The sequence below is a fragment of the Peromyscus eremicus genome, chromosome 18 (genome assembly GCF_949786415.1).
Source record: "Peromyscus eremicus chromosome 18, PerEre_H2_v1, whole genome shotgun sequence".
Taxonomy (NCBI): domain Eukaryota; kingdom Metazoa; phylum Chordata; class Mammalia; order Rodentia; family Cricetidae; genus Peromyscus; species Peromyscus eremicus.
Window position 1 is genome coordinate 1,113,475 of NC_081434.1, and position 27,332 is coordinate 1,140,806.

General features: G+C 40.9%; 2 protein-coding genes across 2 annotated transcripts; both read left to right on the forward strand.

Moving 5' to 3' along the window:
- Positions 1-624: 624 nt before the first annotated feature.
- On the forward strand, positions 625-1,554 carry LOC131895293 (olfactory receptor 2AP1). The gene has a single exon (XM_059245732.1). It carries the CDS (start codon positions 625-627, stop codon positions 1,552-1,554), a length of 930 nt encoding a protein of 309 aa, XP_059101715.1.
- A 14,425-nt stretch (positions 1,555-15,979) lies between these two features.
- Positions 15,980-16,924, forward strand: LOC131895328 (olfactory receptor 6C4-like). Its single transcript, XM_059245772.1, has one exon. The coding sequence runs from the start codon at positions 15,980-15,982 to the stop codon at positions 16,922-16,924; it is 945 nt and encodes a 314-aa protein (XP_059101755.1).
- The last annotated feature ends 10,408 nt before the right edge of the window (positions 16,925-27,332 follow it).

Sequence of the window (27,332 nt, forward strand, 5' to 3'; positions counted from 1 at the left end):
AGAAGGGGGTTATAAGGGTCTGGAGGGTCAGAGAATTACAAGACTTACAAGGCCCCACTCTGGGCTTGTTAAACAGTAAACAATTGCTGGAGGAGAGACGACCCCAGCAGAGATATCTGTAAGCTGCTTGGGCATCTCCAGAGATAAAGCTTGCACGAGCCGTTACCCGTGTCCAGATGGGCTTTTCTGTGATGTGGCTGCCTCTGAGTCATCAATGCTCCCATAAGGAATACATTAGTTCTCCAAGCTAGACTCGAGTGGAGCCATTTCTTTGGTCTGTTATGAATATTCCCTCTGGGATGAATAGATGTTTGGTCACATCTCCTCAAGAAAAGTCACCCCACAACTGATCACACAGACTTATTGGCCATTGTTTGCGAGGCAGATATTTATTTTATGCAGGCTCTGAAGAGAGAGCTCTACATAAGGAAATACAAGAAATTTCCTACATAGGGTAGAAATGGGAGTAGGAAGGACTCCACACCAAGCAAGCCACTGGTCTGGGAAAGCTCATGGTCCACTTCATTTGGTTTTCTGCAGGTTCCTCCTGGCCACGTCAGAACACCTCTGACTTTCTCGCCCTGATTACTCTTTTTCTCCATGACGCTCAAGTTGTTTTCAACAATGAAAAATAAAACAACATTGACTGAATTCATCCTTCTAGGTCTCACAGATGTCCCTGGACTTCAGGCGGCAGTTTTCACTTTTCTTCTCCTTGCCTACTTATTCAGCATCATTGGAAACCTGGCTATCCTCATTCTCACCTTACTGGACTCCCGACTTCACACTCCCATGTATTTCTTTCTCCGGAACTTCTCCTTCTTAGAAATTTCTTTCACAAACATCTTCATTCCCAGGGTCCTGTTCAGCATTACGACAGGGAACAAAAGTATCAGCTTTGCTGGCTGCTTCACTCAGTACTTCTTTGCCATCTTCCTTGGAGCCACAGAGTTTTATCTTCTGGCTGCTATGTCGTACGATCGCTATGTGGCTATATGCAAACCCCTGCATTACATGACAATCATGAACAGCAGACTCTGCACCCAGCTAGTTCTCTGCTCTTGGCTGGCTGGGTTAATGGTCATTATTCCTCCAATCACATTGATGAGTCAGCAGGACTTCTGTGCCTCCAACAGGTTAAATCATTATTTCTGTGACTTTGAGCCTCTCCGAGAACTCTCCTGCTCTGACACCAGCCTCGTAGGGAAGGTTGTCTTTCTTGTGGCATCTGTGACGCTGGTGGTGACTCTGGTGCTGGTAACTCTCTCCTACACATTCATCATCAGAACAATTTTAAAGCTCCCTTCTTCCCAGCAAAGGGCAAAGGCCTTTTCTACTTGTTCTTCCCACATGATTGTCATCTCCCTCTCTTATGGAAGCTGCTTTTTCATTTATGTTAAGCCTTCAACGAAGGAAGGGGGCACATTCAATAAAGGAGTAACCCTACTCATCACTTCAGTGGCTCCTTTGTTGAACCCCTTCATTTATACCCTGAGGAACCAGCAGGTGAAGCAAGCATTCAAAGATACAGTCAAAAAGCTTGGGAATCTCTAACGGATTTAAGAATTGAACTCTTAATGTGTATCAAGCTCCCTCACACTTACTAGGCACCCAATTAAGAGATCAAATCCAGGTCGGGCGGTGGTGGCGCACGCCTTTAATCCCAGCATGTGGGAGGCAGAGGCAGGCGAATCTCTGTGAGTTTGAGGCCAGCCTGGTCTACAGCATGAGTTCTAGGACAGGCTCCAAAGCTACACAGAGAAACCCTGTCTCAAAAAAAAGCAAAAGAGAGAGAGAGAAAGAGATCAAATCCACTTCTGTGAAAACACACACACAAAAAAAAATCAACCTGTTAGGTGTTACTATAAAGATCTAAATAAGATTTTAAAACTGAAAAGCAACTGAGTTACTCAACTGAGCTACTCAGTCTAAGTTAAAACCAATAAATGTCATCATGAGGGATGACATTTAAACTGAGTCCTAACAAGTAGGAATAAGACAAGAACAAAATAAAAAAGAGAAATTAAGAGCAAAAGAATATTGTGGATAGGCACACAAAATTTCAATCCAAGAAACTGAAAAAAAAAATCATTGATTTCACTCAAAGTAAATTCAATTTAAAAATGAGAATTATGATTTTAGTTTTGAAATAAATTAAAACTCTTTTAAAATAAATTAATGTCTATAGTGTTCAGGCATCTGAACTTGGATCAGATCTATGAATTTAGCAATTACTATCATATAGAATCTACATTGTGGATAACTAAATGTGTAGAATAAAGGAGATTGCAAAGAAAAACACTCTTTGGTAGAAAACCTTAAACATTAAATGCTAAGGATCCTCCCAAATTTAAAGAGTGGAAGAAGCAAAGGGAATAATTAGAAAAGCAATAGAAATTCATAGGGAGAGTAGATGGGTGTGGTGGTACATGTCTTTATTCTCAGGAAGCACAGGCAGATTGATCTAAGTTCAAAGCCAGCCTAGCCTACACAGTGAGTTCCAGACAAGCCAAAGCAACAAAGTGAGACTCTGTCTCAATAAATAAATAAATAAAACAAAGACTAACATGTAGAAATTATTGGGAAGAGATCTCAAGAAACATAATTCCTGCTGTGCAGTGGTGGGTGCAAGCCTTTAATCCCAGCACTTGGGAGGCAGAGACAGGCGGATCTCTGAGTTTGAGACCAATCTGGGCTATAGAGCGAGTTCCAAGACAGCCAGGGCTACACAGAGAAACCCTGTCTTGTGGAGGGAAAAAAAGATAAAAAAAAAAAAAGAAAAGAAAAGAAAAAAAGAAACATAGGTTGCTGGCAATGTGAAATGTTACAGAGAGTAAGTAACATGAAAAAGTATGGGAATCAACAGTCATGATTTTATTGTTGATCTTAGCCATCTTCTAATTCGGAAATTGGAAGTAGAGTAAAAAGTCAGACTGCAATGTGTTACTGGTGAGTGGAAACTACAAAGAGAAGGATTAAACGGACCTTCAAAATAGACGGATAAAACAAGCAACAACCAGTTTATGCCTCCCACCATCCCTTTGCCTTCTCATTCTCAACACACCATAATTATGGCTGTACACTTAAGGTATGTATCACCCCTGATCTGTAAGGCTCAGGAATGCAAAAATAATCTGTTTTTTTTATCACAATTCCATCCCCAATGCCAAGCAATGATAGAGATCTAATGAAAAGCTGTTGAGGTCATAAACAATGTATTATCAGATGGACTGATGAATGAACAAATGAATTATGGAACTCAAAAAAATAGAATTTAAGTAAAGAGCTTGATAGTTTAAGGATTTATATTCTAGCAATAATGAATTAGCAAGGAGTGCTTCATATGGACTTCTTAGGTCTGCCTGGAAATTCCGTCCTGTTTTTAAGTAGAGATAGTGATGCTCAGACAGTGAAATAGGCTGTGCATGATCACACAGAGTCCAAAGCCAACTCCTCTTGGTGCCAAAGCCCATCCAGCTATTCCAACTGGTTTAATCATCATTCCTCTCAACGTTTCTAAGTGTTGTATTGCTGGCTTTTGGTCTATCTGCCTCTTCTCTGTGTGCTCAGAAAATTTGGTCAGAAAGAAAACTTTACAGTATGTGGTGGTTTGAAAGAAAATGCCCCCCTTAGTCCCACGGGGAGTGCACTATTAGGAGGTGTGGCCTTGATGGAGGAAATGGTCACTGGAGGCTGCCTTTGAAGTCTCAGATACTCAAGCCAGGCCCAGTGTGGCATTCTCTTTCTGCTGCCTGCAGATCTAGATGTAGAATTCCCAGCTCCTTCTCTAGCACCATGTCTGCCAGCACATTGCCATGATGATAATGGACTAAACCTCTGAACTGTAAACCAGCCCCAGTGAAATGTTTTCTTTTATAAGAGTTGCCATGTTCATGGTCTCTTCACAGCAATAAAATCTTAACTAAGACACAGTGTAAAACTTCTTAGAAAATTGGAAGTAAAGTCCGTATTACTTCACCCTTTGGTTCTTGATGCCTCTCAAGATGTTTCTTTCATGGTGGCCTATTCCTGCAGTCCTAGAACTCAAGTAGCTGCAGAAAGATTACAAGTCCCAGCATGAGCTACATAGTGGGTAACAGTGGTTCCTTATTTTATTTTCTTTGCTAAAACATTCAAGAATAAAGGGTGTATGCATTAAATATCCAGTAGGAAGGGTTGGTATCAATTGTGACTGACTCAGTCAAAACATTTATTGAATTCAACTATTAGTGAACAAGTCTTTCTAGAAATAAATTTAAATATATATACCCCAAATGCAGGCACATCCATTTTTCATGCTATAGCTACTACTAGATGTTAAGTCAGAAAGCAAAATAAAGATGAAAAGAAATTCTAGAACTTTTCATACGTTCACATAACATTACTCTTCCCACATAGACATTTGTTGCAATGAGGTTTTCTAACCTCCCATCTGTGAAGTCCCTGGTGTCATGGACCTAATTCCTTACCAAATACACATGTAGTCACTATGTAACATCACCAGAAACCAAATGGACCAAAACTGTGCCCATCTGGTGAATACTACGGACATTTAACACAATAATGTCACTGATCCATATCTGAAAACTGTCCCAACGTTTTAGAACAGAGCCTTGTTATAGAACCCATGCCCTTGGGTGTGTCTTCTTTCTTCCCAGTCACCTCTCCTTTTTATTGACCCTTGAGTTTAAAATCTATATTTAAGTACCTGTAAGCAAAGCCCAACTCTGCTTCATACTGGATAGACCCGAAATCCTTTTCTGTATCAAAGATGAGGATCCAGTTTTACCTGAATCAAGGTCCCCAAAATACTAAGGGACCCCCTCAGGCTTCTGCAGATGACAGTGTGACATAGGGTCAGGAATTGACTTATTCTTAATATGACTTTTGTTTCTCAGACCAGTATTATCATCCAACCAAAAAACTGACTGCCATATTTACCATTCTGTTAACTTCATAATACTTTTTAGATTTACTTATTTGATTTTATGAGTGTTTTATTGCCTGTATGTATGTGCACCACATGAGTGTCTGGTGCCCATAGAAGCCAGAACTCTTTGTTTTTAAAGTTATATTTTAAAATTAACTTAATAACTAGTGGTTTTTCAATTGGCATGTTTATCTTTTCAAAGAATCAGCTCTTCATTTAATTAATTCTTTGGACCAGTTTCTTTCTCTTTTTTCTGCCTTTCTGTCTTTCTTTTTCATTTGTTTCATTAATTTCTGCCCTGACATTTTTATTATTTCTTCCCATCTACTGTTTTGGAGTTTGGTTTGCTCTTGTTTTCCAAAACCATAGCATGTATCATTTATTTGTTTGAAATCACTTGAAATTTTTTTAGTACTTACGCTGTAACCTTTCCTCTTAGGACTGACTCCCTTCATTGTGTTCCATCATGTCTTCATTGTGTGTTCTTTTTTCTCCATGAGTTTGTGCACTTTCTATTGCTATTAATATCTCCCTTTATTTCACTGTGGTCAGATAGAATATAAGGTGGAACTTTAAGTATTTCATATTTGTTGAGACTTACTTTGTATTTACCAGTATTTGAGCAAATTTTGAGAAAGTCCCATGGGCTGCTTATTTGTATTCTATAGTGAGTAGAATGTTCTATAGATATCTGTTAGATACATTTAAATTATAAGGGCAGTTCTACTAGACGTGCCTCCCCATGGGAGGCCTTGCCTTCTTGTGGGGAGGGAAGTGGGGGGAGGCTGCGGGGAGGCTGGGGGGCAGGAGGAGGAAAGAGGGGGATCTTTGGTGTGTAAAATGAATGAAAAAAGTTCTTAATAAAAAAATTACAAGGGCATTTAAGCCCAATGCTTCTGTATTTTGTCCAGACGACCTGTCTATTGGTGAAAATAGGGTATTGAAGTCATCCACAATCACTGTGTTGTGGTTAATTTCTGACTTAACATCTAGTAGTAGCTATAGCATGAAAAATGGATGTGCCTGCATTTGGGGTATATATATTTAAATTGCAATAGCCTCTTGGTATATTGTTCCATTAATGAGTATAAAGTGACCTTCCTTGTCTTCTGACTATTTTTGGCTTGAAGTCTATTTTTCGGGTGTTAGGATATCTGCTAATGCTTGATTTTTAGTTCCATTTGCTTGGATATCATTTTCCACCCTTATACCCTCTGATGGTAGGTAACTTGACCACACACAATTTTCCAATCCAAAGTCCATATGTAACTCTAAATTCCTGAGAAAGATATCAAAATTCATAAAGTTTGTCTCCAGGCTATGCCTAGCACATGTTCCTCTGGTCTAGTTCCTTATTCTCTGGTTTTCTCAAAACGAAGTGTGACCTTAGAGGAGCTGACCCATGATGTTTACTATAAAACATCTCAAAATGAAGTGTGAGCTTAGAGGAGCTGACCCATGATGTCTACTGTAAAACAATCTCTTTCTAGCCTCCTGGGTCAAGAATTACCAACAAATAAATGTTCCCCCAAAGCTCTATAGTAGATTACACAAGCCCTTCTTCCTTATCATACTGTTCTTGTTTTTTTATTCCCTCTGTTGTCTTTTTCTTGATTCCTGTCATAGTGTAAGACATGTTGTTGCCCTCCAGTCATCTCTCAGAATTACGTCTCTCTAAAGAGTTCTATACAGTCTAATTATGTATCATGTCAGCTTTCTCAAATGTTTGTGTTTGGCATATTTGTCCATTAGATTTCCCTGTCTAAAGTCAAATAGGAATTGGGGGAAAAACTCGTGCACAAGTTAAAAACAGATTGCTTGTCAATAAGCAGCCTCAAATCACAATATTTCTCACACCAAGTGGAAGTTGACGTTGCTGTTATATACAGGCTCTTGGCCAAAGACAAGAACTGATGTCCCCAAGGCTTTGTGCCTATCCATCAGTCAATCTGAAAACCCTCTCGCCAAGGGGACATTCAACTGCTGTCAGGAGAGTCACATGGCAATTACTTCCATGGAGAAATCTAGAGACTGGGGCTGTATGGATGTTTTAAATGTTAAAAATGATTGATCAGGAATGCCCGTGAGTACATGAAAGGACAATTACTACATTTTATGGAGGAAATAGAAGACACAGGATCTCTAATCTCCTATCAGAAAACCATTATCAATGTACAAAATACTGTTAGGAAGGAGGAGGAACCGCAGGAGGAAGAGCTACCAGCCTGGCCATGCTCATATTCCTTGACCAAGGTGTGAGATCGCCACAGCAACAGAAAGCAAAAGCATATGTCCAACACACAATAAGCTGCTCAGAAAACATCTTCCTTCCTATTTCCTATTATTTTTGTATCCTATTATTATTTTTAATCATTATGTTGCTGTCATTTCCTTAAGGCTTTTATACTTTGATAATTATTTATCATTTCATACACATATATAACGGATTTTGGCCCTTTTCACCTCCCATTGCTCTCTCTCAACACCCCCCTCAGCCACTGGAACGCTTTGTCTTCCCAATAAATCCTCCCACTTTCTTGTGTGTGTTGTTTTGTTGTTGTTGATGATGATGATGATGATGATGATGATAATGATACTGTTGTTGTTGTTGTTGTTGTTGTTTAGTTTGGTTGATTGTTTTGGTTTAATTTGTTTTCCTCTTTTTGTTTCCAACTGAATTTAATTAGGACTTTTTATTTTTCATTTTTCAAGCAAGTCTTGATTATTCCTATGAGCATGGATGAGCCTGCTTCTGTCTTGCCCCTCATCATAGTCAAGCCCCAACTCAGAAGCTTTCCACCTTTCTCCACAGAGCATTGGGTCATGTCGCAGGTATATCCAATGTCTGAACCCCATATTGGGCTGAAAAACTTCCATCCTGTGAAGACAAGGGGTCCACGAGGTCATCAAAGTGATAAATTATATCTGAAGTAGCCAATGAGAGATCAGAATCCATGGAGAGATGTGGGAATTCAAATTCCTCATCACCCAAACTTGGTGTATGGAGTGTCTTGGCCTCTGTTAGGATGGAGTGCAAAGGCCCAGTGATTATCAGGTGATTGTCATTTCCTCTGGGAAACTCCATCTTCACACAACCACTACCAGAGTCTCAGGGCCCTCATTGTTCCCACCACCTCACTGGGCTAATTAGGGCTTCTTGCATGAGCCTAGGTAGAGTAATATATGCAGGAACATGAGCATCTTGTCAGTGGCCACACTAGGAAAGAAAATGACGCATCTGCCCCCATCTGTTGATGTCTTCTTGAGAGATTCCTCGGAGCCTCTCTGAACTTTTTCCCCACTCTCCTATTAAAAGTTCAATTTAAAGGTTCTTGATTAATAGAGATCATTAGCACAGTCTAGATGTGGGGTCTCATGAGATTTTTACTTCTTTCCTCAACTGACATGGCTGAGGTCTCCTCTGAATTAAGTAGTTTAAATATGCTTTTGAGATGAGCTCTAGTGAAATGCCCGATAGTCTAAGTTATTCAGAGGGCTGAGACAAGACCGCTTGAGTTCAAGGAAACCAGTCTAGGCAAAATAGCAAGACTCTGTTTCAAACAAACAAGCAAAAGAATACGACCACTGCACTAAAAATGCTCACATCTACTAATCAGAGAGTAAGCACATAATCAGGCTCAGCCCAATTAGAACAGAGAAAATGAGGCTCTGAAGACATACTGCTTACTCATAACTTAGTAAGTCACACTTCAGAGAACTGCTTGATGGCCAGGTAGCAGTAAATTAACACATTTAAACATGAAAAGAAGTGACAAATGAATGCTAAGTTGATATGCAGAAAGAAGGGTAGACTTTTCCTATTAAATTTTCTTAAATTTGTAAATTATTGTGAACAATTATTACACTAACAAGCAGTGGTGGAGAAGCAGGCAATTTAAGGTTTATGCCATTTTCCATCCATTCTTGGCTCCCAAGTCGTGATGCTTCTCGTGGACGTTCATGGTTTCATCACACAGAATTTGCCCTGAAGGCCAAAGGTATGTGTGTTCTCAGTTTATAGTTATATTAACATTACTTTTTGTGATGGTAAATCATGAAGTCGTACCTCTTTTTATTAAAACACATGCTTGTTTCACAACATTGAAACAATACAAAACAAAAATGACTATGGCTAACGCTTTCTGCTTTCATAACTAAATGACTTTGTTCACAGCAGTGTATCAGATACATCTTTCCAAGCGAGTTCACATAAACCTTTTCCATTCTTTTTTTTAAGTGATATATTGTATTTAGTAATTCAGATATGGCACAAGTGTTATATTGATGGAAGTTCAAATTGTTCCCAACTGTTAGCCAGGCATGATGATGTAAGCCCAGTTCTTAAACACTTTGGAGGCTGATATAGGAGGGGGGCAGTTAAGGCCAGCCTGGGCTACACAGCAAGATTCTGGCTCAATTTTTTTTAACTTCTATCATTTACAAACCTAACACAAATGTCTTTATAAAATTACTGGTGCATAATTGTCCAGGATTATATGTAATGTGCACATGGTGCTTCAAATGATAACATGGAGGTATTTACAAAAATAATAATAATAATTACCAGGATATGCAGAGCTTAAAACTTCAAGAAGACTGGACTTGTTCCGTGTATCTTATTAATTGTACATTCTTGGGGACAAGAAAAAATGGGTCCCTGAAATTTCAGTAAGCTCAGGAATGAGTCATAGGGTTTCCTTATTGCAGAAATCTTAAAAGTCAAAACAATATAAAGTACAAAGATTTTTGATATCCAAGGCTCCTGAGTAGAACACTAACCTTTCTGTGAAAGAGTGATATGACCAGTGACCTGGGGCACCTTTCCTGATTCTGTGCCAAGACTATGTCTACATGAGAAGGAAGGGGATAACACCCAACAAGGAGGGTTAGTGGATATGAGATGAAGTCCCAGACACTGAGAGAACATAGAGCCCCTCTTGAAATCATTTGATTTCTTTCCTTCACTAACAGATCACTCGGTGTCCTGAAAACTAAAGACAAGGGATAACTGTGTAACAAAATAAGCTTTATACAGTCTTTCTAGTCAATTTCCAATGCTGTGTTGAACAGAACTGATTTTTCCCCATGTCTCCTCTGTTCATCTGTTCCTCTCACACAATGCATTCTTTCCTGTGTTCTCATAAACAAAATTGTCCTTGCTCCACATGAAATACTCTTTAGAAGGTATCTGTAGTGCTGTCTGAATTACTTTAATTTGTGTTTGTCTTGAAATATTCTTATTCACCCATCAATTTTTAGAGAGAATTTTTCTAAGTATAGCAATATTAGTTAATAATTATTTACTTCCAGGGCTTGAAATACATCATTCTATATTTTCCAGGCTTTTAGAAAAAGAGATCTGACGCTACCCTGTTTCTGCCTTTGTATGTGAGTCGGACTTTTGTCTTTTACAGCTTTTGGTAGCATTTCTTTACTTTTTATGTTGGCATCTTCACTATAACACCTATGGGAAGGTTCTTCTCTGGTCATGTCTATTTAAGGTTCTAAACACCCTCTGTGTTTAGATGCCCACTTTTTTCTGCTTTCCTCTCTAGGTTTGGAAATTTTCTGCTATAATTTTATTGAGCAAAATATCTGTGCCTTCTAACTTTGCATCAGCTCCCTCTACCACCTTAATGGATCCTTAGCTTTCAGCTCTTGAATTCTCAGAATTCTTGGAAGTTTGAATCACATTCATTAATTTTTTTTCTTTTTATATGTCTGAATATATTATCATCCTCCATCCTTGAAATTCACCTTTCTACATGATCTTTTTATAATGCTTTCTGCTACGATTTTATTTGATTAATTATTTCATTTTTAAAATTTCTATTTAGTTCTTCCTCAGTGTCTCAATTTCCTTGCTCAGTTTCTCCTCTGTGATGTTGAATTTCTCCTCCAAGTTACTGACCATTTCTTTCACTTTGGTAACCTTCTTGTCTGGGTTCTGAATTGATTCCCTTACTTTGTTGATAGGCTTATTTGTATTATCTATATTGTCATTGATCCTTTTTAAAATGGACTCTGGATTCTCTCTCTCTGAACTTTCAGTTACCTGTGTCTTTGTTTTCCATTACTGGGGAGTGGTGAGGCTGTGGGTGTGCCATGGTGGGCATAGTGTGCTCTTGTCTCAGGTTTTCTGTGTTTTCTTGTCTGTTATACATTAGTTGGGATGGATATGTCTTATAGATTTTATTTTTTTACATTTTTCCACTCTTTTGGTTTGTCTGTTTTGTATGTTAGTCTTTCTGGGGAGTTTCCCTGCTGCTATTTGGGAATAAGATGGGTGCAGCTGCCCCTCATGATTTGCCAGCAATCCTGGCATTGACATGAAGATGGGCACACTTGTGCATTTCACTTGTGTCCACAATCAGGGTCAAGACAGTAGTATTGAAATACTAGTTGGGGAAAATGTCACTTACGGATTTTATTAGTGCTAAGCATATCAATTTTTAAGTGACAAAATTACGGGATATGAGAAAGAGAGGCATGAGGGAAGGGATGAGTGATAAGGAGAGCACATGGATTAGACGTATAATAGGCAGTAGAGAAATTATTGTAGAAATATGGTTTTGTGTGTGCAGGAACAGTAGAGATAATCATGAAAATTTTTTCAAGTGAAATGGAAGTCATAACACACTAGCTTAATAAAGTACAATAATAAATAATAAAGTAGTAATAAAATACAAAATGCTAAAAACACTAAACTACAAAGTGAAAAAACATGAAGTAGCAGGTATTCTGCCCTTGCCATCCCTTTTAGATGGGATGACACAGTCTTTCCCTCCCCTTGGATTGCCACTCGTGTCTTCTCCATAGGTGATGAGGACGACTCCGAGCCTCTAGTCCAGATAAGCCAGCAAGTCACTGTCTTGCCCCCGGTGAGCTAGGAATGGCACATGGGCGAGGCTTTCTATGACTGAACTCTGAGGATGCAGAGGACACATTTTAGAACCTCCATGTGTTCCAGGTTCCACGGCACACTTCCAGGGAGCCTATGGAGGTCACCCTGACAATGACAGAGGACAGAGAGTCGTTTTCTCCAGCCAGCCACTTTCTGCTGTGCGCTACTACACTTACCCTGCTTCAGTCTGCTCTCGTGTTACCTTTCAATAATGGAGAGAGAGAGAGAGAGAGAGAGAGAGAGAGAGAGAGAGAGAGAGAAAGTTTGTGTGTGTGTGTCCTGGTGCTGTACATAAGAATGGCTCATTAATTGGCAGTGACAGTTAACAATGGTCAATGGAGTGGTTGTGGTACCCGGGATGGCAACACCAGGGACTACCACAGTATAACCTATCAGGCAGCCAGGTCCATTCATAGGGTAAGTTCACTGACATGTGCAGCTAATGCTGGTCAGCAAGTTGAGGCAATCATCATTTTAACTACTGAACATTTGACATCTCCATCCAGCACTTTACCTACCTCAGTAACTCTGAATCCAGTAGTTGAGGAGCTATGCTCTTCTGAGGGAATCGTGTTGTCCTCCTTTTTCATGATCTTGGTGTTTCTGTGTTGCAGTTTGCACACCTCTTAGCTTAGATATCTATTCATTTTGAGCATAACATTCTATATTGATATTTTTATGGTCATTGGTGATGTATTGGGTTTGATGTCACTGTTATAAGAGCCTATGTTTTTTTTTCCTCCTATTTATTCTCTCTCCCCACCAGCCCTGCCTATCCTTTCTCTTGCCTAGCTACTGGCTGTTCAGCTCTTCAGTAGACCAATCAGGTGCCTTAGACAGGCAAGGTGAGACAAATGCAACACATCTTCACATAATTAAACAAATGCAGCATGAACAAAAGTAACACACCTTTACACAGTTAAAGTATTATGCAGCATAAACAAATGAAACACATCTTTGCCTGGTTAAAATAATATTCCACAACACAATCCCTAACATCACGCAGTGATGAAGGGAGAAAACTTTTATAACAGTGACATCAAACCCAATACATCACCAATGATTATAGAACATCAATATAGAATGTTATCACTTTAAAATATCATTAGGTTAAAATTATGTGGAGTAGGGCCAGTGAGGTGGCTCAGAGGGTAAAGGTGATTTCTGTGTAAGCCTGAATACCTGAATTTAATCCCAGGAACCCACATAAAGTGGAAGGAGAGAACCAATTCCACAAAGACATCTTCTGACCTCTACATATACACAATGACATACAGAGCCATGGACACATATCATGCATGCATACTGTAATAAATAAATAAATTTACAAATTTTTAGCTATTTGGGATAAATGTGAAAATAATAAATAACTGATAAAGAAAGAATCCAGAGAAAGGGCTAAAATAAAGGGAAAACAATTAAATAAATGGAAAGTGAAAGGAGTGGAGAAGAATGTTATAGGGAGAGAGGAAAAGAACATGAGATTAGAAAAAATTTAAAACAAAAAAAAATGTGATTGCTCCATAATTTAAAAGTCTGGAAACCAAATTAGATAAATGTAAGAAGGGAAACTGCTTTAAAATATATGGGTTTTTTAAGTAGTAAGTGCTACTAAAAGTATAATAGAAAGTGAGAAAAAAGAGTAAACACAGGAAGCAAAAAAGAAGGCCGCCCAGCAATGAAAAGCATGTGAACAAAATTAGATGAATATTTTAAGGGAAGTAAGGTATAAAAAACATGTTTTTAAATGCAACGATGTAAAGACACTACAAAAAAATATAATAAAGAGAAAGGGGGAATCACAACAGTCAAAAAATAAAGAAAAGAATGAAGTGTTAAATACCTTCTTTCTGTGTCCTCAAAAGTGGAAGACTGTCACCTCTAAACATGCGAGGAGAACCGCTTGCGGACTTCTGTCTTCCCTGTGATTCCCCGTCGGTATGTGGTACGTGAAGTCCACCAGGGCTGTCCTTGCTCTCATGTATTTCCTTCTTTGCATGCCTGGCGTCTCTGCTGGTCATGCTCAGTTTTGCAGCCCGTGGGCTCGGCAGAATCTTTCACACTCCCAAGACTCTCCGGATTATGCCTCCTGGGATGCCTGATGTTCTATCCCAGGTGCCTTTAATTGTGTTGGGACGCAGCCAGCGTACAGAGATCTGCATCAGGGAAGAGCCTGCCTTTGTCTACTTGTCCGTGTTCTTCTAGAACGTCAGAGTTTGGAGGTTCTACAGCAGTGAAGCGGCTCCAGAAGTTGATCCACCTGCTGAGCTCAGACCCAGGCAGTGTCAGACTCCAGACTGTCAAACTCAGCTGAGATCTGCTCCCTCCCGGAGAGTAGGGCTATTCATTTCACTGTCTGAGACAAGCCTCCTGCAATCTGCCCGCACCTGGCTCTCCTGCTCTCCTGCAGGTTCAATTCATGCTCTCTGATTTCTGGCGATTCTAGGTTCTCAGACACCTACTGCAGCTCAGTTCTAAGTAGCAGGTTTTCTCTAAAACTGCCATCCTTGCACTGCCCTCTAAGTCATACAGAATGGCCAAATGGGATCCCTCCCCCTCGATGGCCCATATGCCCGAGGAGTCATCATCACACCAAAATGTACAACTGCATTCAAGGCTGTTGAGGGCTGTGGGCTAATCCTGGGGTCAGGACTACAGAGTATTTTCATCAGGGCCTATCTGACTTACCTTTTGGGTGAGAATCTGCTCCCCTGACCCTGCCCAGTGTTGTGGAACCTCCAGGATGGAGCTTCATTCGTCCAGGGAGGTCTTTCTTGTGCATTGATAGTCTTTTTCTCCACACATTACAGGAACCCTATCACTACTATGGCCAATTTCCAAAGCTCTTCATCCTTTTCTCCAGAAGAGTATATTGATTTTCTTATTCTAACTCTTCTCCTTCACTGGGCACATGCCTGTTATCTTATCCAGAAGTCTTCTGGCAGAAATATCTTAAAGAAAAACATGGTAAATGAGGAGGATTATGTCTAATATAAATTATTGATTAAATGTATGTCTACTAAATATATCTTTGATAAGGAATTGAGAATTTCAGAGCTATGAAGAAGACTCTAGAAAAGGCCAAATAAAGAGGCTCTTATAATAGCTTCATAAATGTTCACAAACCTACTCCTCATCTATATAAAAGATAATTCCTCAAATTCTCAAAGTAGGATATAAACAGCCCCAACTAGCTAAGTTCTTCTTAAGAAACACTTGAATGAGGCTTGCACCTTTGTCTTAAATGTCCTTTTCTAGCCACAATAAAATCACATACTTACCAATAAATATAAATACAAAAAAATGTCAGAGCAGTAATCTAACAGGAGATTCATCATCTGTCCCTCTGGTGATGTCATCTAGGATGGAAGAAATGGAACCTGACAGAAAGAAGACCCCAGAAGTCAATAAGCAGAAAAGACAGTGATATTGATAATGATGGACCACAAATTCCAAAACTCAGATGGAAGGTGGGGACTCTTCAGTTACCATAATTTTAATGAAATTGTTTGCCTCCTAAAGGTTCTTCAACTGTGAGGTAACGTCATTACTTCTCCCACTAGAGCCAAGCAAGTGATGTAAACAGGACATCATTGCAGAATTAATTTACATAATAAAAGAGAAAAAGTACAGGGATGCTTTGGGCATGTGCTCACTGGCGCCCTCACCAGGCTCCGATGAATAATACCAATCCAACATTGCACAAATGGCCCTGGTTAAGCTAAATTAATCAGTCACAGGACAAAACCAAGGTCATGGAAAGGGACAGGTCAGGAAGAAGGGTGGTTGATAAGGGTGGAAGGGATATAAAGGAGGGTGGGGGAGAGGCAGTAACCAGAATGCATTATAAATAAGAGTGAAATTGTCAAAAAATTAATTAATTGTTTTTAAGTAGATGCTTATTCAGATGAAAATTAAAAACAGACAATACTTTAGGGATGTGTTTACAAGGAAAGCATGCAGAAATCATAAAAAGGCACCATCAAAATTATAAATGGGTACCAGGCTAGCAGGATGACTCCGGGGACCTGACAGGGAGAAGCTTGCTGCAATTCTTTGAAAAAAAAAATAATTAACCTAACTTAAATATTCTAGATTTCTGTCCTATCACTGATTTAACTTCTCTGTGTGTTCACAGCCAGCCAATGTTAGGAATTAAAAATCAGACTTTAACTGAATTCATCCTGCTGGGACTCACAGATGCACCAGAGCTTCAAATCTGTGTTTTCCTGTTTCTCCTCCTCACATATATTCTCAGCATTATGGGAAATCTCACCATCATCATCCTCACACTGCTGGATTCCCACCTCCAGACACCCATGTACTTCTTCCTCAGGAACTTCTCCTTCCTGGAAATCTCCTTCACATCCACTTTTACTCCTCGAATGCTCTTCAGCATCTCTACAGGAATTAAGACCATCAGCTTTGCTGGCTGCTTCACTCAGTACTTCTTTGCCATCTTTTTAGGAGCCACTGAATTCTGCCTTCTGACTGCCATGTCCTATGACCGCTATGTGGCCATCTGCAAACCCCTGCACTACACCACCATCATGAGCAACAGGGTCTGCACCCTGCTGGTCCTCTGCTCTTGGCTGAGTGGCTTCCTAGTCATCTTATTCCCAATCATCATGACCAGTCAGCTGGACTTCTGTGCATCCAATGTGCTCAATCATTATTACTGTGACTATGGACCCCTCATAGAAATAGCTTGTTCAGACACAAGGCTGCTAGAACGCTTTGACTTTCTCTTAGCAGTTGTGACCTTGATAGTCACCCTGGTGCTGGTGATTCTCTCCTACACTCGCATCATCAGGACCATTCTGAAGATCCCTTCTGCACAGCAGAGGAAGAAGGCCTTTTCCACATGTTCCTCCCACATGGTTGTCATCTCCCTCTCTTATGGAAGCTGCATCTTCATGTACATAAAGCCTTCAGCAACAGAAGGAGTTGCCTTCAATAAGGGTGTGGCTGTACTCAATACCTCAGTTGCCCCTTTACTGAACCCGTTCATTTACACTCTAAGGAATAAGCAAGTAAAACAAGCTTTCAGTGATGTGATCAGAAAAATAATGCATCTTTATTCATTTTAGTGGCCTCAAAATAAATGGAAATGTTGGGTGACATTCAGGCTATGCCTCCTCTTTGTTGAAGTGATTTCTCAGGGAAGCTTGGTGTGAGCTGGTGTCTACAGTCTGTTTCAAACCAGTTCAAGACTTTCTGCTATCTACCTTTAAAGAATGAAAGAGGCAGAAAAATTATCTTGGTAGACTGTGTACAGAATACACTACTTAAAACTCTTTTGCTTATTCAAAATGACTCTGAGATACCATCTTATACCTGTCAGAATAGCTAAGATCAAAAATACTGATGACAGCTTATGTTGGAGAGGATGTAGAGTAAGAAGAACACTCCTCCACTGCTGGTAGGAGTGCAAACTATAGCCACTCTGGAAATCAGTATGGTGGTTCATCAGAAAATTGGTAATCAATCTACCTCAGGACCCAGCGATACCACTCTTAGGCATATACCCAAAGGATGCTCAATCATACCCCAAGGACACTTGCTCAACTATGTTCATAGCAGATTTATTCATAAAAGCCAGAACCTGGAAACAACCTAGATGATCCTCAGTTAAAGAATGGATGAAAAAAATGTGGTACATATACACAATGGAGTATTACTCAGCTGTTAAAAAAATGACACCATGAAATTTGCAGGGAAATGGATGGAACTAGAGAAAATCATCCTGAATGAAGTAACCCAGACTCAGAAGGACAAACATAGTATGTACTTACTCATAAGTGGATAGTATATGTAAAGCAAAGGATAACCAGGCTACAATCCACAGTCCTAGAGAAACTAGGTAACAAGGAGGACCCTAAGAGGGACGTATGGATCGCCCTGGAAAGGAGAAATAGATGATATCTCCTGAGTAAAATGGGGTTGGCGAGGGGGTTTGAGGGGAGGGGAGGGGGGATGGGAACATGAGGGATCAGGATGGTCCAGTTGGGGGAGGTATGGAGAAGGAGAGCAATGAAAGAGATATCTTGATAGAGGGGGCCATTAGGGAGAAATCTGGTGTCAGGGAAACTCCCAGGAACCCACAAGGAAGACTCCAGCTAGAACTCCTAGCAATAGTGGAGAGGGTGCCTGAACTGGCCTTCTCCTGTAATCAGATTGGTGACTACCCTAATTGTCACCATAGAGCCTTCACCCAGTAGCTGATGGAAGCAGATACAGAGGTTCTGGTGTGTATAGTGAATTCCAAGCCAGCCAAGGCTACAATAGTGGGAAAAAATACAAATAATATGGACAACCACAGATGTGAATTTCCTGCTAGTTTCCAACAGACACAGTATTTGCCTCTTTATGCTGCTTTACACCTATAACCTGAACCTGGTCGTCAGATGTGTAAATACAAGTCTTTGTGGTGACATTCTAAACGTTCATGCTCTTGTCAGATGAACTGGAGAGGAAGGAAGCGTCATCAGCATAAACCATGGCATTCACTGGGCATGCCAGCCACCTTGTTATACATATGTCCGTCATAGACGTTCACACAACCATTGTCTGAAGCAGTGACAAAAAACTAAGTCCCGGGAAGGGTCGATATAAACAGCCCTCCAGCACTTGCAGAAGTTTTCCAGGTTCTATACCAAAAACATTCACATTGCCAGAGGGGCTTCCTGTGGCCAGAAACTAGGAACCAGAAGAAAAGGCTGAAGTCTAGGCATCCACAGGTCCTGCACTTACAGGCATTCGTTTGCAGTTTTCTACAGCCCAGAGATGAATATGAGAGTAAACCTGCCCGACACCATTGTAAGTCAAGTCTCTCATTATGCCATCTCCAGACTGGTCCTCTAGGGAATGTGAGCGTTAAATTATGGATTTGCAGGTCAGTGGATAGAACTAAAAAAAAAAAAAAAAAAAAATTGCACTGAGTGAGGTGACTCAGACCCAGAAAGAGAAACTCTGAATATTTTCTCTTGTGCCTTCAAATCCTTAGATGTCTGTGTTTAACCCAGAGCCTCTGTGGAAGTCATATTGCTGGAGACTGACCATTAGAGGGGAATGAAACATCTTAAGGGAGTGGAGATAGTAGAACCCTGGAGGTATAAAGGAGACTAATGGGCAGTACTAAGTGGGGTGGAGAATGTTAGGGTAAGGCAGAGCAGAGGTGGTGGCAAGGATAAGTAACACTAAGCATACTTGGAAAAGCCACATAGAAGCCTACTGTTTAATAAGCTTTTTTAAAAAAAGAATGAAATATATATATATATGGCAGTTGTTGGCTGCTGGGGAGGGAGAATCAATTCTCTTCAAGGTGGTAGGCCCCTGGTAGGATGACCATGACCCATTGGATAGCCTCACACTCATGTGCCTATGGCCAGCTAACTGAACTCAGTGCATTATAAAAAAGAAGAGAGGTCATGGAGTTGGGAGGGGAGTGTGGAGGGATGGAGTCTAGGAGGATTTGGAAAAGAAAGTGAGGAAGGATATGATAGAACTGTTAGGTTCAAAGCAGTCCTCCACAATGGCAGTGCTGGTGACAAAGTTCCAAACATAAGGACTTTGGCTAGGTAAACAAAAGGATTATTATTGGGTAAACAGAGGCCAAATGGCTTCCCTTAAACCACCAAGAATCTCCCTTAATCCTGCCTAGTCAACTACCTCAGGCAAAGTCATGTGGTTTCCAGTCAATCTGAAAAATTCCTTATCAAATTCAAAGACACCCCCCTCCCGCCCCATCCCACCGCCGCTGCCACTGACTGTCACACAAAATCCACTGTTTTTCCACCGTTTTACTCTCCTCCCTGCCCCCCACCCCTGACCCCACCCTGAGAGACAACCTTGGCAGTGTGAACCCCGATATACCTTTCTTTCTTCCCATGGAGTGGTCCAGTTGGGTGGTTTTCCTGTGCCCTCACTTACAAGAATGTAGTGTATACATGTACAAAATTCTCAAATAATGCATGAAAGGTATCTTATCACAAAGAGAAATACACTTACAAATAAACATACAAGCTTTTAGAAAGAAATACGACACTTCCCTGACACTCTTCAAAGCATTCCATATACATGCGTACTTTCAGTGTGTGTGAAGCAGGCACTGTTCTTGTGCCCCACTTGGCAGGTGAGGCAAACCAGCAGAGAGGAGAGAGGTGATTGGCTAAAAGCTACACACCTAATATGTACATTTCCATTCCATCCATTCTTTTTTTTTAGAGAACTCTGACTAATACAGATTGTGATACCAGGTGTGGTTCGTTCTAGAGAAACAAATTTGTAGGGATGAATAAGACCACTACCACAGTTTAAAGTTAAATTTGAAGCAATCTTTAATTAAATATTGGCCAGGTGGATTGCTGTGGGATAATGCTCTTGTACACTGGTTTAATAAAACACTCGAATTGGTTTAATAAAGCACTGATTGGCCAGTAGCCAGGCAGGAAGTATAGGTGGGACAAGCAGACTAGGAGAATTCTGGGAAGAGGAAAGGCCAAGTGAGGAGTTGCCAGGCAGACACAGAGGAAGCAAGATGACAAGGCAGGACTGAGAAAAGGTACCAAGTCACATGGCTAAATATAGATAAGAATTATGGGTTAATTTAAGTGTCAGAGCTAGTCAGTAATAAGCCTGAGCTAATGGCTGAGCGGTTATAATTAATACAAGCTTCTGAGTGATTATTTTATAAGAGGCTGTGGGACTGTGGGGAGGGGGTACCAGGCAGGACCAGAGACCATCTGGCTACATGGATGGGCTCTGGCCAGGTCTATACCCGGATTCCCAGAAAATGGCCCTGAGTCACATTTTGCAAGAGTTTAAGAAGCAAAACCCATAATTCACCACATTTCCCACAAGGTCCAATCAGGGGCAAGTGTACATCCTGATGTATCTCCTGCTTATGAACCTCCCACCCACATGTGATCAAATACAACTGGTGTAGTTGGGTCCAGCAAACTTGTTTAAGAGAATGAAAACATGTGGCTTGTTATGTCCCATAAACAATAGCCTCCAGCATTTCAGGAACTATCTGTCCTTGGGCAAGAAGCTTGCAGGTCACAGGCATTTTTGTTTCATGGATCTCTGAGGCATAGTAATTAAAACTTAAAACATAACTTTGGCTCTCACATTAGGAGTCCTTGAAGGGCTTACTGTGATAATAATAAGTCATGGTATTTCCGGAAATGAAATAGATTTGAAACCTACCATATTTTTGTTCTATCTGTACAAGCAGAAAAATTATTGAACAAATGAAAGGGGCATTATGTTGGCTCATGGTAAGAGGGAATCTTAGCCTGTGAACCAGTTTCTAGACAAGCCATTCTGAATACCAAGACCCCCTTGAATGAAGGGAAGACTAGGTCCCCCTTGAGGAAGGACCTTGTTAAAATACCTAACAGTTTTACTGTTAGCCTTCCTCTCATCCTTTTCTAGAAGGATCTATGGCCTTTTACAAAGGCAACCATATACTAGGGGAAAGGAAACAATCAGACTTTCTAGGGTCTGTTGGGTACTGATTCTGAATTGATGTTAATTCCAAAAGACACCAAGAAGCCTTAAAGCCCTCAGTTAAAGTAGGGGCTTATGGAGGCCATCATGGAGTTTTGGCAAAAATGCATCTAACAGTAAGTCCAATTGGTCCCCCAATCTCACCCTATAGTTATTTCCCTAGTTCCAGGATGTATAATTGGGATAGATATACTTAGAAGTTGGTAGAATTTCCCACATTGATTCCCTGACCTGTGGAGTGGGGCTATTATGGTTGGAAAGGCCAAATGGAAGGTATTGGAGTTGCCTCTACCAGGGAAAATAGTGAACCAAAAAGCAATATGTTTAGAAGTACTTAGACCTTGAAGAAATCATTGTAGAAAACAGTGATCGTTTTCTGTTATCTACAGAGTTGTTTTTCTGAAGGAGCTTTACAGCCTTTGCATGACTTTGGTCACAACATGGTCCTGGCACACCTGGAGTGTCTTGCATTATTGGGTACTGCAAACAGTACATAATAAGGACAAAAGCTGCAGTGAGGTAATGTTTTCCTTCAGAAAACATATAGATTAAATCAGGGGCTTTTGTGTAAAAATCAGTAAATACACCTTTGCACAGCTGTTCAGGGTTCATTTCATAGAAACTGTTCCTCCCAGCTGCCAGAGAGACTAAATTACATCTTGGAGTGACCCTCTTTCTTCAATTGACCCTCACAACACAGAACACCCAATAAATGACTCCTAATGATAAACTGCTCTACTCACAGATAAGGACCTTATCAGTCATCAACTGAGAGGCTTTCTCCTGCTGCAGATAGAAAGAAATACAGAGACCCACAGCCAGACATTGGCCTTAGTAATAAAAACCAGGGTAAATGCTGAAAGATCAGAGAAGCAAAGCAGCCAGCTACTAGAGAGAATTCTTACCTCTGCTGAATCCTCAGACCGAAAGGGCACCCAAACAGTAGGCAAGAATTTCCACATAAAATCTGACAAAGCTTTAAAAATATTCTAAACACAGCTTTTGTAGAGCAAAGGATACGGTCAACAAGGCAAAGCAACAGCCTACAGAATGGGAAAAGATCTTCACCAACCCCACATCTGACAGAGGACTGATATCCAGAGTATATAAGGAACTCAAGAAATTAGACATCAAAATGCCCAACAGTCCAATTAAGAAATGGGCTATAGAACTAAACAGAGAATTCTCAACAGAGGAAACTCAAATGGCTGAAAGACATTTAAGGAATTGCTCAACATCCCTAATCATCAGGGAAATGCAAATCAAAATAACTCTGAGATACCACCTTACGCCTGTCAGAATGGCTAAGATCAAAAACACTGAAGACACCTTATGCTGGAGAGGATGTGGAGCTAGGGGAACTCTCCTCCACTGCTGGTGGAAATGCAAGCTTGTACAACCACTTTGGAAATCAATATGGCACTTTCTTAGAAATTGGGAATCCATCTCCCCCAAGATCCAGCTATACCACTCTTGGGCATATACCCAAGGAATGCTCAACCACACCACAAGAGCACTTGTTCAGCTATGTTCATATCAGCGTTGTTTGTAATAGCCAGAACATGGAAACAACCTAGATGCCCTTCAACTGAAGAATGGATAAACAAAATGTGGTACATATACACAATGGAATACTACTCAGCACAGAAAAACAATGACCTCATGAGGTTTGCAGACAAATGAATGGATCTAGAAAAAATCATCCTGAGTGAGGTAACCCTGACTCAGAAAGACAAACATGGTATGTACTCACTCATACTAGATGTAGAACAAGGATGACTGGACTGCTACTCACATCACCAGGGAGGCTACCTGGAAAACAGGACCCCAAGAAAGGCACGGGGATCGCCCAATGACAGAGATATGGAATGAGATCTACATGAACAGCCTGGACATGAGTAGGGGTAGTGAAGGGCGAGGGTCGAGGGAAAGAGAGCTTGGGGGAGCGGGAGATCCCAGCTGGATCAACAACAGAGAGGGAGAGCAAGGAATAGGAGACCATGGTAAATGAAGACCACATGAAAATAGGAAGAAGCAAAGTGCTAGAGAGGCCCACAGAAATCCACAAAGATACCCCCACAACAGACTGCTGGCAATGGTCGAGAGACAGTCCGAACTGACCTACTCTGGTGACGGGATGGCCAAACACCCTAATTGTCGTGCTAGGAACCTCATCCAACTACTGAGGGATCTGGATGCAGAGATCCATGACTAGGCCCCGGGTGGATCTCTGGGAGTCCAATTAGCGAGAATGAGGAGGGTTTATATGAGCGAGAATTGTTAAGACCAAGGTTGGATAAAGCACAGGGACAAATAGCCAAATGAACGGAAACACATGAACTATGAACCAATGGCTGAGGGGTCACCAACTGGATCAGGCCCTCTGAATGGGTGAGACAATTGATTGGCTTGATCTGTTTGGGAGGCATCCAGGCAGTGGGACCGGGTCCTGTGCTCATTGCATGAGTCAGCTGTTTGAAACCTGGGGCCTATGCAGGATGGCTTGGCTCGGCCTGGGAGGAGGGGACTGGGCCTGCCTGGACTGAGTCTACCAGGTTGATCTCAGTCTCTGGGGGAGGCTTTGCCCTGGAGGAGGTGGGAATGGGGGGTGGGCTAGGGGGAAGGTGAGGGGGGCCGGAGGGGGGAGAACAAGGGAATCCGTGGCTGATATGTAGAACTGAATTGTATTGCAAAATAAAAAAAAAATTTTTTTTAATTAAAAAAAAATATTCTAAACACACAAAAACGGAGTCAAATGCAGTTTCTTGGTAACTGTCTTTTCTCCAGTAGCCTCTGTTTGTGGGCAGTAAGAAGAAGTACAGCTTCTTGCATCCCTCTTAGGATCCTCGTTGTTTGCTAACTTCTCTGGAGCCGTGGGTTGCAGTCTGATTATCCTTTGCTTTACATCTAGTATCCACTTATGAGTGAGTACATACCATGTTTGTCCTTCTGAGTCTGGGTTACCTCACCCAAGATGATATTTTCTGGTTCCATCCATTTGCCTGCAAACCTCATGATGTCATTGTTTTTCTCTGCTGAGTAGTACTCCATTGTATGCAAGGATCACCCTAGGAAGGGGAAACATATGAGATCTCCATGAGTAAACTGGGGATGGGGGGTGGGGGGGGCAATAGAGGGCAGGGGATGGGGGAAGAGAACATAGGGAATGGGATGGTCGAGCTGGAACAGGGATGGCGTGGGAGAGCAAGGAAAGAGATACCATGATAGAGGGAGACATCATGGAGATAGGGACAAACAGGGTGCTAGTGAAGTTCCCAGAAATCCACAAGGGTCTGTCCCTAGTACATGAGTGGGCTATTTGGAGCCCAGTGCCTATGGTGGGACACCTTACACAGCCTTGGTTCAGGGAGAGGGACTTGGACCTGCCTCAACTGAATGTGCCAGACTCTGCTGGCTTTCCAAGGGAGGCCTTGCCTTGGAGGTGCGAATGGGGGGTTGGTTGGGGGAAAGCTGGGGAGGAGAGGAGGGAGGAGAGGGGGATTTGTGGTTGGTATGTAAAATGAATAGAAAATTTCTTAACAATAAAAAAGAGTAGATTATTAAATCTTCTTTAATCCAAAAAAAAAAAAAACTGTTAATCTTACGTATTTTACATCAGTATGGATTTTAGCTTATTGATACAAATTTAAAGTTAACTTTGTTATACTGTATGTATATTTCTACTCTTATTTAGGATATTATGTTTACACAGCTCATTTAAAAATGTAATATATAATTAAGAAATATGGATTACAGGATCTATCTCTGGTGCATGAGCTGGCTTTCTAGATCCCATTACCTATGGTCGGACACCTTGCTCACCCCTGATAAAGCAGGGAGAGGCTTGGTCCTACTTCACCTGAAGGTACCAGGCTTAGCTGTCCTCCATGGGAGAACTTACCTGTTGGAGGAAGGGATGAGGAGTGGGGGGATAAGGCAGGGGGAGCAGGAGGAGGGATGAGAAGGGGATCTGTGGTTGGTATGTAAAATGAACAAAAAAGTGTTTAAAAAAGAAATATGGATTGATAGTAATCTATAATAGCAAACTTATAGTCATGTTAGATGTGTTTTTGAGGTCATACAGAGATATATTTCAGATAGATAGACAATCTTCAAACACTTCAAAGACCTACAGAATATGGCAATTAAAATGCTTTAAGAACTTCAACTTTTCTTGACAGTGAGACACATCTGCTCCTGGCAGCACAATTACTTCAAAAAAGATAATGGGCATCAAAGAAATTCCATATGGAGTTTGCTTTATTTATTGGAAAAGCCAGTCATGTGGGCAAAGAAAGTGCCCTTGCCTCGACTGCTGACAGTATGCTGTACAAATTGGACGAGCAGGACACAAAAGAAAGTTACTGCAGAACTTTGCCAAACAAGGTGGGAGAGTCCTTCAAAAATCCTGCTTCACAGATAAGTCTGTCAGATATGCTAGGCCTGTAGGCCGAAGATGGATGATCCAACATTGCAGAGGAACTTGGGCTGACTGTCCAGGCAGCCAGCTGTTTCTGACATTTCTCACATTTTTTGGAAGTCACTTGTTTGTACTTCCTGCTTACTCAGGTAATACTATTTCATTCTCAGGTCTTTGATGGAGTTGAAGACTAGATAGTTATAGTTTCTTTAGTTATAATAAAAGATAAATTAGATATAAAACTTTAGACTCACCAAGATAAGAGAAATAAGTATTTTCTCTTATTTTGTCATATGCAAATGGATTAGATAGTGTTACTGTAATTCTTAATAACTGTTTTTGTTGTATATAATCTTACTATGTTAAAGTTAAAACCTTCCTTTTTAATTAGACAAAAGGGGGGAAATGCTGTGGAATAATCCTCTTGTAAACTGTAAAGATTTGTCACTCAAACTGATTTAATAAACCACTGATGGCCAGTAGCTGGGCAGAAAGTTAGGCAGGAAAGCCAAACTGAGAATCCTGAGAAGAAGGAGAGCAGAGTCAAGGAGTCACCAGCGAGACACAGAGGAAGCAAGATAAGGATGCCACACTGAGAAAAGGTACCAAACCAAGTGACTAAACATAGACAAGAATTATGGGTTAATTTAAGAGTAAGAGCTAGTTAATAATAAGCCTACACTACCAGCTGAGCATTTATAAGTAATATTAAGCCTCCAAGTTAATTATTTGGGAAGCAGCTGCTGGGTATTTGGGAATAGGCAGGCAGGAAACTTCCACATACATGACATTACACACAGAGAAAGAGAACTTAGAACACACAGCTCTAAATGTGATATCTCCATCAAATGTCTCCCCTTAAGAGCTCAGGGAATGCCATGGAAGAGGAGCCAGGTGTGGTGGTATTGTGTTCCCCAAAATATTGTGTACCTTAATAAACTTATCTGGGGTCAGAGAACAGAAAAGCCACAAGATACTTAGGCTAAAAAATGTTAGCACACGCCTTTAATCCTAGCATTCCAGAGACAGAAATCCCTCTGGATCTCTGTGAGTTCAAGGCCGCATTGGAAACAGCCAGGCATGGTGACTCTTGCCTTTAATCCCAGAAAGCAGCCTTTAATCCCAGGGAGGAGTGGTAGAAAGCAGAAAGGTATATGAGGTGTGAGAACCAGAAACTAGAGCATTTTGGCTGGTTAAGCATTTGGCTGGTTAAGCTTTTAGCTGGTTAAACGTTCAGGATTTCGAGCAGCAGTTCAGCTGAGAGTCATTCTGGATGAGGACTCAGAGGCTTCCAGTTTGAGGAACAGGACCAACTGAGGAATTGGCAAGGTGAGATAGCTGTGGCTTGTTCTGTCTCTCTGATCATCCAGTGTTCACCCCAATAACTGGCTTCAGGTTTAATTTTATTAATAAGACTCTCTAAGATTCATGCTACAGCCAGGAGTCGGGAAGACAGAGGGGATGGAGGGCACAAGGAGAACAAGGCCCTCTAAGTCAACTGAGCAAAGTTGTTCTCTCTTAGAAGCCTGTTATTTTCTAGTGAGAGACAGAAAGGGAGTGGATCC

Excerpts from the sequence above, each read along its gene's own strand:
- LOC131895293 (XM_059245732.1), top strand. The coding sequence starts at position 625 with ATGAAAAATAAAACAACATTGACTGAATTCATCCTTCTAGGTCTCACA.
- LOC131895328 (XM_059245772.1), top strand. The coding sequence starts at position 15,980 with ATGTTAGGAATTAAAAATCAGACTTTAACTGAATTCATCCTGCTGGGA.